Genomic DNA, 14124 nt, shown 5'->3' with positions numbered 1-14124 from the left:
AATAAATACAGTCTCAATTTTTTGGAAAAACTAACATTGTGCCTCTCTGAAACCAATAATAACGGGAGCAAGTTCCATGCCACCATTGCTCTATAACATGATGTTCTTTGAAGTTGATTTGTTTGACAGACGGGTAACAAGAAACGCCCTTCACTTGATTGACGCGTGGAATGAGTATGAATGTCACTGAAAAAAGTCAATCTTTTATAAATAATTTCTGGTACTTTTGTAATAATTATATTTTTTAAGAATTTAATAAGATAATTAAACAAATCATTAATGAAAATAGAAAATAACAGTGGTCCAAGACAACTCCCTTGAGGCACCCCACAACGCAGAACCTTTGTCTCTGAATAACTACCATTAAACAGTACATTAAACTCCCTATTAGTAAGATAACTATAGATCCATTGGATTGCACACTTTTCAAATCCATAAGAACTTAATTTTTTCAATAATAGATCATAATCAATTAAATCAAATGCTGCACTCAGATCTAACATTACCATACCAACTAATTTTCTATCGTCAATTTCATGCAACCAATCATCCGTCATCTGAACTAAGGCTGTCGTTGTCGAGTGCCCTTTCTTATAAGCAAATATTAAAGAGACAAATACATCCGATAGACAAAAAGCTGTGACACTGTTCACCCAAAAGAAAAGTTGGCAAACTTTTCAAAGTAAAGTACTTTTACTTTTACTAAAGTAAATATATCTCTGGTTATTTGTACTTTTACTTAAGTACTGAGATTCAGTACTTCCTCCACCACTGTTACTGATGGCTACATTCCACTTAGGAGAGACCCTGGTATTAAACCATTAATGATGGCTGCATTCCACTTAGGAGAGACCCTGGTATTAAACCATTAATGATGGCTGCATTCCACTTAGGAGAGGTCCTGGTATTAAACCATTACTGATGGCTGCATTCCACTTAGGAGAGGTCCTGGTATTAAACCATTAATGATGGCTGCATTCCACTTAGGAGAGGTCCTGGTATTGGGCATGCTGACTCACTGAAATATCTTACTGGAACACTTGATGGAATTGAGCCATCGTTAAGATTATCAATTTCAGCTGTGCTTTTCCTACTATGACAAGTCAACATGTCTGCTGTGAAAAAGGTCCATTGCACAAAGCAATGAAACCTGCAATGAAACCTGATCCTGATCAAAGAGATCGGGATCATCATGAAGACTTTTTTCAAGTGATTTCTTTGCTAAACCAGCTAATAAAACAACAGCATTTCAGTTACAAATAGTTTTATTTTATTTTTAAAGATTTTATTTTGTGGGCATTTAATTATATAGGACAGCTGAAGACATGAAAGAGGAAGGGGTGACATGCAGGAAAGGGTCACAAGGAGGAGTCAAACCCAGGGCCGCTGCATCAAGGACTGAACCTCTATATATGGGCACCCTCTCTACCAGGTGAGCTATCCGGTCGCCCACTTTACTTTTATTTTTGACAGTGGTTTTACAATAGCTTAAAATGTCAGCTTTATTACTGCTGCAGGTATCGTTAATTGATCTACATGAGCGTATATATTCTGAATCACAACCAAAATAACAGTAATCAGTGTCTATTTTTCAAACAAAGACAATGCTCATTAAAGGTGCCGTAGGTAGGATTGTGAAGATCCAGGACTTAGCCAAAACATTTGAACATCAACAACTTGGCAGTATGGTGGCCCTATGGTTAACACTGTGGCCTCACCACAAGAAAGTTTTGGGTTCAAATCCAGGTCGTTCCGGGCCTTTCAGTGTGGAGTTTGCATGTTCTCCCCATGTTTGTGTGGGTTTCCCCCACCATCAAAAACATGTAATAGGTTCTCCAGTCAGTGCCCTTGATCAAGGCACTGGCTCAGATCTGGAGTTGGTCCCTGGGCGCTGTAAATGGCTGCCCACTGCTCCCTTGAGGGATGGGTTAAATGCAGAGAATGAATTTCGCTACATGTATGTGTATGTGACAATAAAGTACTTTTACCTTTACTTCTCAGTCCCTCCCCCACTTTCCGCTGAAGCCCCTCCCTCCTCCCCCGAACTAAATGACCTGCTTCATGTAGTTCTACTTGAACATAGGGTCAGTTTCAGCAAATATGACAGAAAGGTAGTTTTATGTCTTTCCTACTGAACCTTTAAGACCATTACATTTTAATCAATACAGTGGAACATTGTGAGCCATCATATCCCATAGCAGGGAATGTTTTACATAATAAGAATGATGCAAATTAAAAAACAATTTTAAATGACATTTTCTTTTCTTGAGTTTCACTACTGCTGACACCCAAAGATCTCGTACTGTTGAACCATCTCCTCCAAGCCCAAACAGGTGATTCTGTGTTCCTCAGTTTGACACTCAGCTTCTGTGGGCCAGTACTCGATCCAGGTTCTCTCTCCAAACACATACTGATACCTGAGGAGAGGAAAGCACAGTGAAAAATACACATCTGTAACACTGTTACACAACATTAACCCTTATGTCCAATCTGACCCATTTTCACAAAGTTTCTACATCAAAAATTTGTGGTTCTTTCAACCAAATTGTCCAAAAAATAATGTGGATGGTTCCATACAACGCTTTTCACAAAAAAATAAATGATCACTTCACTGCTTTCATTGAATTTGGGTGTTTTATTAAATTTTATAGCATTTGAAAAAAGAAAAATGATAAAAGAATGTTGAAAAAAGTGACAAAAATGTCAAAAAAAACTACAAAACCACAAACAAAAAGTGTAGAAAAAAATCTACAAAAACGTCGGGGAAGTAAGAAAACGGTTGCAAAAACTGAAAAAAACAACAAGATACAAAACTGTTACAAAAGATTTTTAAATTTTGACCCCAAAAAAACAAAAGTTGCACAATCGACGGGAAGACAACATAAGGGTTAAAAGCCTCTTCACCTCTTCCCACAATCACTATCAATAGTGACAGTAATACACACTCGAGTACAAGAAAGGCTTTGATTTACTAATAGAAAATGTTGAATGCAAACTCCACAAACATTCACACAAAGAACAAACTTACGATTGATGGTCATCTCTGTGAATATCTTTGGACGTGCCCATGATAAGGTAGGTTTTGCCCGTCCCCAGATCTAAAGACTCCCTGCAGTAGGGATAACGGAGGAATGTGCGCTGTTGATTCAGAGGACCCACATCAGTACTTCCTGTAATTCAAGTATAGGAGAACAGAGAAAAGGTAAGGATTAAATGCATAGCTAACGGTGTAGTATAAAACATTTGTGTTGTATTCTCATATTCCCACTGAAATCATGCTTAAAGAAATAGTTGGATATTTGGGGAAATACTTATTTGCCTTCTTGCCAAGAGTTAGATTGATACCTCTAATGAAACCAGTCTTATGACTGCGTAGCTTACATGCAACTTAGCTTAGCACGAAGACTGAAAACATGGGAAAACGGCTAGCCTGGCTCTGCAAGAACAAAATCCAACTACCAGCACTTCTAGTTTTGTTTGTTTAATCTGTACAACAAAACGACAATTTGCAATATATTTATTCTTTTTTTTTTAAAGATTATTTTTTGGGCATTTTAGGCCTTTATTTATAAAGGTCAGCTGAAGACATGAAAGGGGAGAGAGAGAAGGGGAATGACATGCAGCAAAGGACCGCAGGACGGAGTCAAACCAGGGGGCCGCTGCGTCGAGGAGTAAGCCTCTATATATGGGTGTACAATTTGCATTTCATAAGGGGGTCAACTGGTCAATTTCTTGGCCAGGACCAATAACCTCTGGAGTGTCTGACAATGCAAGCTAACTTAGCTGGCTGCTAGAGGTAGCTTCATTCTCATCTAACTCTCTGCAAGAAAGCATTTAAGTGCATTTTGAACAATCATTTTTCTGTCTGATTGGACACACCATTGAGTCTGAACCAAGGTTCTTGTTTTTGTTACATTGTAACATTTGATCTGGTAAGTTTTGGTTTCAGACTGCATCTATACGTGACAAAACTACGTCCTGCCTGCCATCACATACTTATAATATATATATATGATTGATTGGTTTGTAGACGGGCGTCCCCTATCCTCTCTGTGTCAGAGATTTTCCAGCTAAATGCTACTCTCTCCTACTGACTGCTACTCTCTCCTACTGACTGCTACTCTCTCCTACTGACTGCTGCTCTCTCCTACTGACTGCTACTCTCTCCTACTGACTGCTACTCTCTCCTACTGACTGCTACTCTCTCCTACTGACTGCTACTCTTTCCTACTGACTGCTACTCTCTCCTACTGACTGCTGCTCTCTCCTACTGACTGCTACTCTTCCCTACTGACTGCTACTCTCCCCTACTGACTGCTGCTCTCTCCTACTGACTGCTACTCTCTCCTACTGACTGCTACTCTCTCCTACTGACTGCTACTCTCCCCTACTGACTGCTGCTCTCTGCTCTCCCCTACTGACTGCTACTCTCTCCTACTGACTGCTGCTCTTTCTGTTTTGTTTGTTGAGAAGCGAGACACAGGAACTTTCTTTCTAAAGCATTTATTCAGAGACAAAGTGAAACCTACACTGTACATTTACTACCACTCAACAAATAAACTGCTGATGTATTCTCTGTTCTGATAGCTCGGCCATGAGCTGTGTGCTCGGTCACCCGCTGTGTGCTTGGCCATTAGCTGTGTGCTTGGCCATCAGCTGTGTGCTCGGCCATCAGCTGTGTGCTTGGCCATTAGCTGTGTACTTGGCCATCAGCTGTGTGCTCGGCCATCAGCTGTGTGCTCTACCATCAGCTGTGTTCTTGGCCATCAGCTGTGTGCTCAGCCACCAACTGTGTGCTCGGCCATCAGCTGTGTGCTCAGCCATCAGCTGTGTGCTCGGCCATCAGCTGTGTGCTCAGCCATCAGCTGTGTGCTTGGCCATCAGCTGTGTGCTCTGCCACCAACTGTGTGCTCGGCCATCAGCTGTGTGCTCAGCCATCAGCTGTGTGCTCGGCCATCAGCTGTGTGCTCAGCCATCAGCTGTGTGCTTGGCCATCAGCTGTGTGCTTTGGATACCAACTGTGTGCTCGGCCATCAGCTGTGTGCTCTACCATCAGCTGTGTGCTCGGCCGACAGCTGTCTGCTCTGAGCGCATTAACCGCCACTCTCTCTCATGTACAGGCTAAGCACCAAGCTATTCAGTGTGGTCCGGACCGAGACCACCTCTTTTGATCGGACCAAAATTTGGTCATTTGATCCGGACCGTGCTCCGAGGCACCTTTCTCACCTGCAATTTTGCATGAGGTAGGTGTGAAAACGCCCTGAGATTCAATGTGCACAAACCATTTCAGAAATAAATTGTTATGTCACTATCACCTTTAAGGGAGCTTGGAAAAACATCAGTGTCTTGTACATTTCAGGCAGTTCAAAGATAAATACCTTCTTTGAAGACTTCCAGTACCTTCCCTTTGTAAATGTCAGTGGACAAATGTTCTTCAAAACTTTCCAGTCTCACTTTGTACGCTGAGGACAGACAAGTTGTTAGCAGATTGTAAGGTCACTTACTCACACTAACATACAAACATTTTTTGGGATAAAAGTGCTTCATGAATACAATCCATTCACACTCTTACCATAATCTATTATGCTGGTCTGTATACTCTCACAGATCTTAGCTGTTCGATGATCATTGGTGATTTCCTCCTTGTTCTGCATACTGCAGTTCTCTGGAAATACACAATAGGCACTACGTAAATACACAACTGACCAAAAAAAATGTGTATGTGTGTGGATTAGATTGCCGATAGGGCCGCATCTTTCTGTCTGACCCCGACCCGAGTCCGACAGACATTAAGATCTTTCTGTCTGAGCCCGACCCGAGCCTGACACAGTTAAAATCTATTTTTTTTCTCATACTAATGACACTTGTACATTTGTTTGTGTGGAAAGCTTTTATTTAGCAACTGTAGGAAGGCATTCGGAAATGTCAACAGATGAGCTCAAGTTAACACAGGCGCGCACAAGTAGCCTAATATTTCGCACAAAGGAAGATGGATGTAAATGGAGGTAATATTTTAGATTTATTTTAATCAAATCAAAATGAACCTTTGCAGGCCCATCGGCTAACCAACCTAATACGCTTTTTTAAATTTAAAGTGTTCAATGCCTTGGTGGGGCTGATGTGACCGAGCCCGACCCAAACACAAACATAATTTCTAAATATCTGTCCAAACCCGGGTCGGGTACCGTTGGGCTCAGGTTGGCTATCCATCCTCTAGTGTGGATGGGTTGATGCGTGAGTGCAACTGTATCTGATACACAATTTAAGTATGTTAGTGAGTTGTTTTTAAGTATTATAATGAGTTATTCTTTAGCTAGCCCGCTGCTCTGACAATACTTGATCCTGCAGGTGCTTGTTGCCTTGGTGGAACATTGTGATGATTATTTTACAATTTACAATCTGATGTTTTACTAAAAACAATTTCATTCCAAGCCATCTCCTTCACCAGATCTTAAAAAGACACTCTATTGGAGGTACAGTATACCGTACCATCTCAAGTAGTACTACTCAGCCTGAGAAAATACTTATACATTGTCCTCTGTAGCTCTGAAATAAAGCTTAGATCAGGCCCAAAAAAAATCAAGCCTAACCCTACCCAAGCCCATGAACGTTGTGTCCGAGTTGTTTCCAACTAAGATGTGACATTTTGAGCATATTTGCATTTAGCCCAAACGTGCTGCTGTACATAGGTAGTCTAATGTATTGTAGTGGTTATACTGTACTGTATATACTGTACTGTACTGTATGTATGTGTATGTATGTATGTATGTATGTATATATATATATATATATATATATATATATATATATATATATATATATATATATATTAGGGCTGTCAAAATTAACACGTTAATTTTTGCGTTAATTTTTTAATATTTAAATCGTTAAAAAAAATTAACGATGTGAGGAAGAAAAACACAGATGACAATTCAAAATACATCAAAAATATAATGGAAAGTATGTTTTTGCGTGTCATTGGGCATTTTGAGGTGTTATATGGAAATCCTGGAGATTTCTTAGTGGGTATACTGCGTATACCTTCGTATTACGTAGACTACACCACTGGTACAGCCTCTAAGAGCCACTAGCATGGCTGTAGACTATTAATCTTGTTTAATCTTCTCTTGGCCTTAAGTCCCTCAACTTTACTGAGGTATAATAATAAATTGCTGCAGTTTACAGACGATGTAGGATGATAAGCCCCACCTGATGGATCAATGCTTTATCTCTATGAGGCACCATGTTAGTGTTGGGTTTAGGTGTTTGTTCAAGAATTTCAGATATAACAAATTTATGTTTACAGACAACAGATTAGGTCAGTTTGACATCATCCTGGTTACCTTCTGCACATTTGCATGTGTCACTTGTACAGAGACGCATTAGCTTTCCAGCTTTCCTCTCTGGATGGTAGAATTTGACACAATGTCTTTCTGCAATGGGAAAGAAAGATTTCAGAAAATACTATGACATCTATTGGCAGCAATGCACATGGAGGCATCATGTGTGGTCAAAGTGTCTCTGAGACTCACGGTTATAGTATTCATAGATAGACACAGCAGCTGGTTGTGTGAATCCCACTTTCATCTCCTGATGGATCCTAAAAGCAATCTCCTCTGGTCGTGTGTGAGAAACCTGTGGACCAATGGGAGATAGAGATGATGAAAGGAAGAACAAGGCAGAGAGATAAAGTCCAGAGGAAGGAAACAGTGATGTCTCACCTTGTCCAGGTAGATGATGAGTGAGCCTCTTTCTGACAGGACTTTGTTCATCTCATATTTTGGAAATATGCGGGCTCGTCCTTTAGACAACTATATACACACACATACACGCACACACACACACACACATATAGAGACACACACACAGAGACACAGACAAACACATATACATATATAGACACACAAAACACACACCCAGACACCCAGACACAGACACACACACACAGACACACACACAGACACACACACACACACACACAGACACACACACACACACACACACACATATAGACACAAAAAACGCACACACACAAACACACACAGACACAAAGACACACACACAGACACACACCAAGACACACACAGAGGTACACACAAAGACACACACACACAAACACAGACACACAGACACACAGACACAGACACACACACACACACACACACACACACACACACACACACACACACACACACACACACACACACACACACACAAACACACACACACACACAGAGTCAGATAACTTTCTAAAACATGTTCCTCCCAACCATAAACTGACTGAACTGTATGTGGATGTGGATACATGACGTGTTTTATATATGTATTGTATATATAATGTATTGGTATTTTCTTACTAAGTTCAGGTCAGCTGTGTTAACGGTGAAGCCAGTTGGCAAACCAATATCCAGGATTGACATGGATGCATCCCTCTCTTTGTCCTTATACCTGTACATAGCATGGATGGAATAATTAAATAACAGCATAGAAAAGATGGAGATAAAAAAAGCTAAAATCCTTTAAGAATTCAAAATTCTCAATTTGTTCAGTCATGACTTCTTGATTATACTCACAAAAACTCTATTTTCAGCTTGTATATTTTCTCGTCCTCATCCATTTTCTCTGCAGGAGCAAAATAATGTCTACATTAGTGCTGTCAAACGAGTGCTCGGCCATCAGCTGTGTGCTCGGCCATCAGCTGTGTGCTTGGCCATCAGCTGTGTGCTCTACCATCAGCTGTGTGCTCTACCATCAGCTGTGTGCTCTACCATCAGCTGTGTGCTCTACCATCAGCTGTGTGCTCGGCCATCAAGTGGTATTTCAGACTGGACGTGCTGCGATGATAGCTCAGTTCACAACGACAAAACACACACACATCACTTTGGTCTTGTCAATGGAACCATTTGGCAACTTTTTAAAAGTAAAGTTTCCATTCAGAATCTTATAGTACATTTACACGCCTGACCAAAAAGTGGTTATTATCAAAGAAAACCTGTACACACTGAATGACTGTGATATGAACAATGTAAACTGTCAGTGAGTGAGTGATAGATTCCTGAAGTGGAGAGTGTTTTTATGATGTGAGTGAAGTAATGCTTTCATGTATTATTCTGTATATATTTTATGAACTTTTGTAAGTATAACATCAACCTGTCCAGGGACTGCGGGTGGAAATTAGCATTTTTTGCTATAACCTGGCACATTAAATCTCTTCTTTTTTAGACTGTTTTTCATTAGCCTACTACTCTTTTGCCGGCCGGCTCCAAGCCCAAACAAGTGTGTGCGGCACGCTTGTTGTTTCTGGTCTAGCTAGATCCGGTGTTGTGTTTTTCTAATGTTACTAGTTGTTGCAACAGCATATTAAAAAAAACTACTAAGTTTGCTAGGCCAAAAAGAACGTTAATCTTTTGATAAAAAATGTATGCCGTTAATAACGCGTTTCATTGACAGCACTAGTATATAGTAATTAAGTATTTTGTTTATTCGTTTCTCATAAGGTAAGGTACCTTATGTTGTTTGTGCCTAAACAACACATACTGATGAATGAAGAAAGAGACAGAAAGACCAAATTACCTGGCAGGAGCTGCACTGATAAGTTAAACTTCTGACAGTCACTTTCCTTTTCTTTAGGCAGAGCGTAATACAGAGACACCATCTGACAGACAGAGAAAAGTGCATCTTTATATGTGATGTTTTGAAAATATAATCCAAACTAGATTAAACAAATATTTGGTCTCTTATGAGATTAAAAAAAGAGACACTTTAATAATCAACTGAGGATAAAACTCAGAACAATAATAACTGGTACTTACTTTCACCGTAGCTTCTCCTGTACCCTCGGCTTTTACTGTCACATTCTGGTTTATATCATTGATCTATGGGACACACACACACACACAGACACACACACACACACACACACACACACAAACACACAGAGACACACACACAGAGACACACACACAGACACAAACACACACACACAGTCAGGGATCAGCAGAAGAAACAGACAAAGAACATGTGTTTGTGTGTTTGTGTGTTTTCTAACTTTAGATGTTCTGGTGGCGTAGTGGTTGTCTCTGTTGAAGTTGAACTTGTCAGGCTTTGACCTGCCCGGCAACAGAATGTCCACATTCAGATCATACTCTGGTTCTTTAGCACTAGCCCAGTACTCGGCTATGGCCTGGTACACCATTATAGTAGCCTAGAGAGAGAGAACGAGTGAAGGACGAGAACAAGATTTAGAAGAAAAATAGGATATGAGCTAACATAAGCTGCAGGAATCAAGATGGAGAGAGCGGTCTGTGTTACCTGAGTTGATCCAAAGCCTCCGTACACCATTTGCTGCATGTTGAACCATCTCACAACAGGTTTGGCTTCTTCAAATGCCTTTATTAACAGAAGACAAGTCAATGGTTGAAATTCTCTGTTTGACACGATCAAACAGCAGAGACTTGAAACTTGATCTTTCCACATTTGTGTCATTATTGTGTGATTATGCAGAGCAGGATGCTCAAATCAGTCCCTTGTTTTTTATAACTATGTCATAATATACAGTATATAACCTTTATTTTTCTAGGAAACCACATTGAGATTAAAACCTCTTTTGCAATTATAAGACCTGGCCATGTAACAAGGTCACATAGAAAGCATACAACAACAATAAATCACAACAGTAACAATAGGTACCACAAAACTTATTTCAAGTTTAAAGGTCCCATGGCATGAAAATTTCACTTTATGAGGTTTTTTAACATTAATATGAGTTCCCCCAGCCTGCCTATGGTCCCCCAGTGGCTAGAAATGGTGATAGGTGTAAACCGAGCCCTGGGTATCCTGCTCTGCCTTTGAGAAAATGAAAGCTCAGATGGGCCAATCAGGAATCTTCTTCTTATGAGGTCATAAGGAGCAAGGTTACCTCCCCTTTCTCTGCTTTGCCCGCCCAGAGAATTTGGCCCACCCATGAGAGAGAGAGACATCATGGCTTTCAAATGAGCAAAGTGGCAGTTGGTCAAGCCCACCCCCCCAGCCTCCACCTTGCCCCCCCTCTCTCCTCCTCAATAGCTACAGACACAGAAAGCTCATTGTGGGACTGGCTCTAGTGGCTGTAATTCTGCACCAAGGCTGAACTTCGGGAAAGAGACTTAGAAGAGACAGTAAAAGAGCTAGTATAAGGGGACCACTGTCTATATAAAAGAGACTTCAGATACAGTATTAGGGGACCACTGTCTATATAAAAGAGACTTCAGATACAGTATTAGGGGACCACTAAGGTCTATATAAAAGAGACTTCAGATACAGTATTAGGGGACCACTAAGGTCTATATAAAAGAGACTTCAGATACAGTATTAGGGGACCACTAAGGCCTATATAAAAGAGACTTCAGATACAGTATTAGGGGACCACTAAGGTCTATATAAAAGAGACTTCAGATACAGTATAAGGGGACCACTGTCTATATAAAAGAGACTTCAGATACAGTATAGGGGACCACTAAGGCCTATATAAAAGAGACTTCAGATACAGTATTAGGGGACCACTAAGGTCTATATAAAAGAGACTTCAGATACAGTATTAGGGGACCACTAAGGTCTATATAAAAGAGACTTCAGATACAGTATTAGGGGACCACTAAGGTCTATATAAAAGAGACTTCAGATACAGTATTAGGGGACCACTAAGGCCTATAAAAAAGCATCCAAAAAGCAGCATGTCATAGGACCTTTAAAATTATTTAAAGAGATAAATGTCTCAAGTTTGAGCTTGGCCTGCAGACCGTTTCAGGACCAAGGACCGTAGTCTGTACCAGCCTCTGTACTGATAAGAGGTACTTTGAACTGGAGCCATCTATGAGTCAACTCAATCGTATAATTTTGAGTATAATTGTATAATCGGCGGGGGGGCACTGCCGGCATTCGGACTCCAATGACCCATCTGATTGATGGAGAGCTAACCTGGACATGACGAGCGGGATGAGCCTGACTACAGTCTCTCAAAATCTGAGTAAAATCTTTTAAACTGACCTTTGTTGATCTGAAATGAAGACAGATTCACCAACTGCACGGCCTATTTCTTTCTTCAAATGTTTTCAGAAACACGTTTCGGTGAACTATTTTAGTACAATACGAGATTGTATCTGAACGAGCCGCCATGACAGTCTGGCTTTGAATTTCCGGACAAACCACACCCACGTGACGCGTTTGTCCAATCAGCTGCCGGTTTTAATTTTTGGGCAACAAAACAGATTAGCGCTGCCTGCTGTTATGGAGACGTATTACGTCTCGTCGCTTCGGTGTGAAGCCCTTTGGGTTCATTTAAGTGTTTTTGGGTCTGGTGTGCTGAGGCCACTTCAGCTGCAGTATCCTCTGTCTCTGGTCTCTGCTCTGGCTGTCCTCACAGGCACAACAAGGTCGGGTTATGTTTGGTTATGTTGTCCTAGGTTTTGCTGAGTTTATATTTTACAACACCAAAACACACACTCACCTATTTCACTCATGCACACCCTACACCACTGACGCTACTGATTTCCACATTCCATTCTGTATATAGTTGATTTAGTCTAATTTGGTTCTATTTGGTTTAATAAAGTATTGTTTAAACATTTAACATGGTGTTGTCTCCCTCTTTGTTATGACCACTTAGCCACTTTTTGGACAAACTCGGGGAGACTGATCAGTCCGACTGCCTTTTCTGCCGAGGTTCAGCCATCGGTTGGTGTGTCACGAGCAGTGTTGGGTGTAATGCGTTACAAAGAAACGTGTTACAGTAACAGTAACTCTTGAGAGCTTTTTAAGCTTTGTGGCTTTTTGCTGGACGGCGCTCTGAGCCAGGCAGACACAAAGCTGACAACCTCACAGATGGATGTAGTTGTGATGGCCTCATCATGCAGCAGACTGCTGTGGACTTTTGTTGGTTGCACGGATGCGCAAGGATTTCCAGAAAAGACGCTGATGTGTCTACGACAATGCACGGACCCCAGTACAAGTCGATACAGACATTAATTAGTATACACTAACACCGTGTAACGCCGATGACCTGCTGATTTGCATTCAACCCGCGCTGGACTCGTTCATAATGAATCAGCCATCACTCTGTGAGTAGAGAATCTGCAGTGTAGTTCAGACATTTACTGATAAACCCATAGATTGGCTTCATGGTCAAAGATAGTTTTTGTATAATTAACTTCAGTCTCTGCCAGAGACACCTGCTTTTAAAAGTAACGTAAAAGTAATGAGTAAAGTAAAAATTACTTTCCATAGGGGGTAACTAAGTAAAGTAACTTAATTACTTTTTTAAGAAGTAACGAGTAACAAGCAAACACTACTTTTTAAAAGTAACTTCCCCAACACTGGTCACAAGCTTAACACAAACTGAAAGTTGCATAGAGTGACTTTAAAATGTGTAAAACTGAGCCAGTTACATTACTTGGAGACACATTTCACTGACTTGCAAACCCCCTTAACCCTTGTGTTGTCTTCCCGTCAACCTTAAAAAAACTTTTTTTGACACCTTTTTCTTTGACAGTTGCTTTTTCCCACGTTTTAAATTGTTAAATTTTTCTTCTACACATTTTCAGCGCTTATTTCTAATTATGTCCCATATTTTCTGATATAAAACAAAAATTGAAAACGGGTCAATGTGACCTGAAGTCAACACAAGGGTTTAAACATGCGGTATACTAGCCACATGCCAATGTGACGTCAAAATGACGTAGATCTCACTGGTTTTGACCAGAGGTCATCCACCACTTTATTTTTTTCAGCAACAACAAAGTGGAAACAGGAAGCGTGGACGAGCTCGAGGGTAATGTGATGCCAGAGCCCTGTATCAGGTAGAAGGTTTAACAATGTCTGAGTCTAACCCTGATCTCTGAGTTGATTTACCCTGAGATGGGAAACTCTGAGTTTTCGGTTTCAGAACAGCTGATATGAGTTAGTTCAATCAACTCTGAGTATGTTCACGCCATTGACATATATATAATGGACCAATAGACCCCGTTGCTCTGGACGGAGACCAGTGAAGGATATTAGAAGCACTTTTCCGGTGATCTCTTGCTTTACTGAGCAGCCTCCAACTGAGCTTGAAGACGTAGATGTGATGTGAGCAACCTGTCTGAAAGTGTG

At 40.7% G+C, this 14124-nt stretch overlaps 2 protein-coding genes across 2 annotated transcripts in view; one reads left to right on the top strand and one right to left on the bottom strand.

Annotated features, from left to right (window-relative positions):
* LOC120562507 (phosphatidylinositol 4-kinase beta-like) overlaps nucleotides 1-14124 on the top strand; it is a gene marked incomplete in the record, with an annotated part of 334834 nt that overhangs the window by 145978 nt on the left and 174732 nt on the right.
* Nucleotides 2024-14124, bottom strand: part of LOC120561585 (complement C3-like) — a 123137-nt gene continuing 111036 nt past the window's right edge. The window contains exons 31-43 of the mRNA XM_039804728.1: nucleotides 10312-10389; nucleotides 10049-10204; nucleotides 9813-9875; nucleotides 9574-9655; nucleotides 8574-8622; nucleotides 8358-8448; nucleotides 7722-7811; nucleotides 7533-7635; nucleotides 7344-7433; nucleotides 5573-5665; nucleotides 5379-5462; nucleotides 3029-3170; nucleotides 2024-2417 (exon numbers count right to left, since the gene is read on the bottom strand). Of these exons, the coding sequence (XP_039660662.1) occupies nucleotides 2276-2417; nucleotides 3029-3170; nucleotides 5379-5462; nucleotides 5573-5665; nucleotides 7344-7433; nucleotides 7533-7635; nucleotides 7722-7811; nucleotides 8358-8448; nucleotides 8574-8622; nucleotides 9574-9655; nucleotides 9813-9875; nucleotides 10049-10204; nucleotides 10312-10389 (1263 nt within the window). The 3' untranslated portion in view covers nucleotides 2024-2275. The remainder of the gene's footprint in view (nucleotides 2418-3028; nucleotides 3171-5378; nucleotides 5463-5572; nucleotides 5666-7343; nucleotides 7434-7532; nucleotides 7636-7721; nucleotides 7812-8357; nucleotides 8449-8573; nucleotides 8623-9573; nucleotides 9656-9812; nucleotides 9876-10048; nucleotides 10205-10311; nucleotides 10390-14124) is intronic.

Source organism: Perca fluviatilis, chromosome 7, assembly GCF_010015445.1.
Source record: "Perca fluviatilis chromosome 7, GENO_Pfluv_1.0, whole genome shotgun sequence".
NCBI classification, from domain to species: Eukaryota; Metazoa; Chordata; class Actinopteri; order Perciformes; family Percidae; genus Perca; species Perca fluviatilis.
Note: the sequence above shows the minus strand (reverse complement) of the source record. Positions and strands in the feature narration are given on the sequence as shown.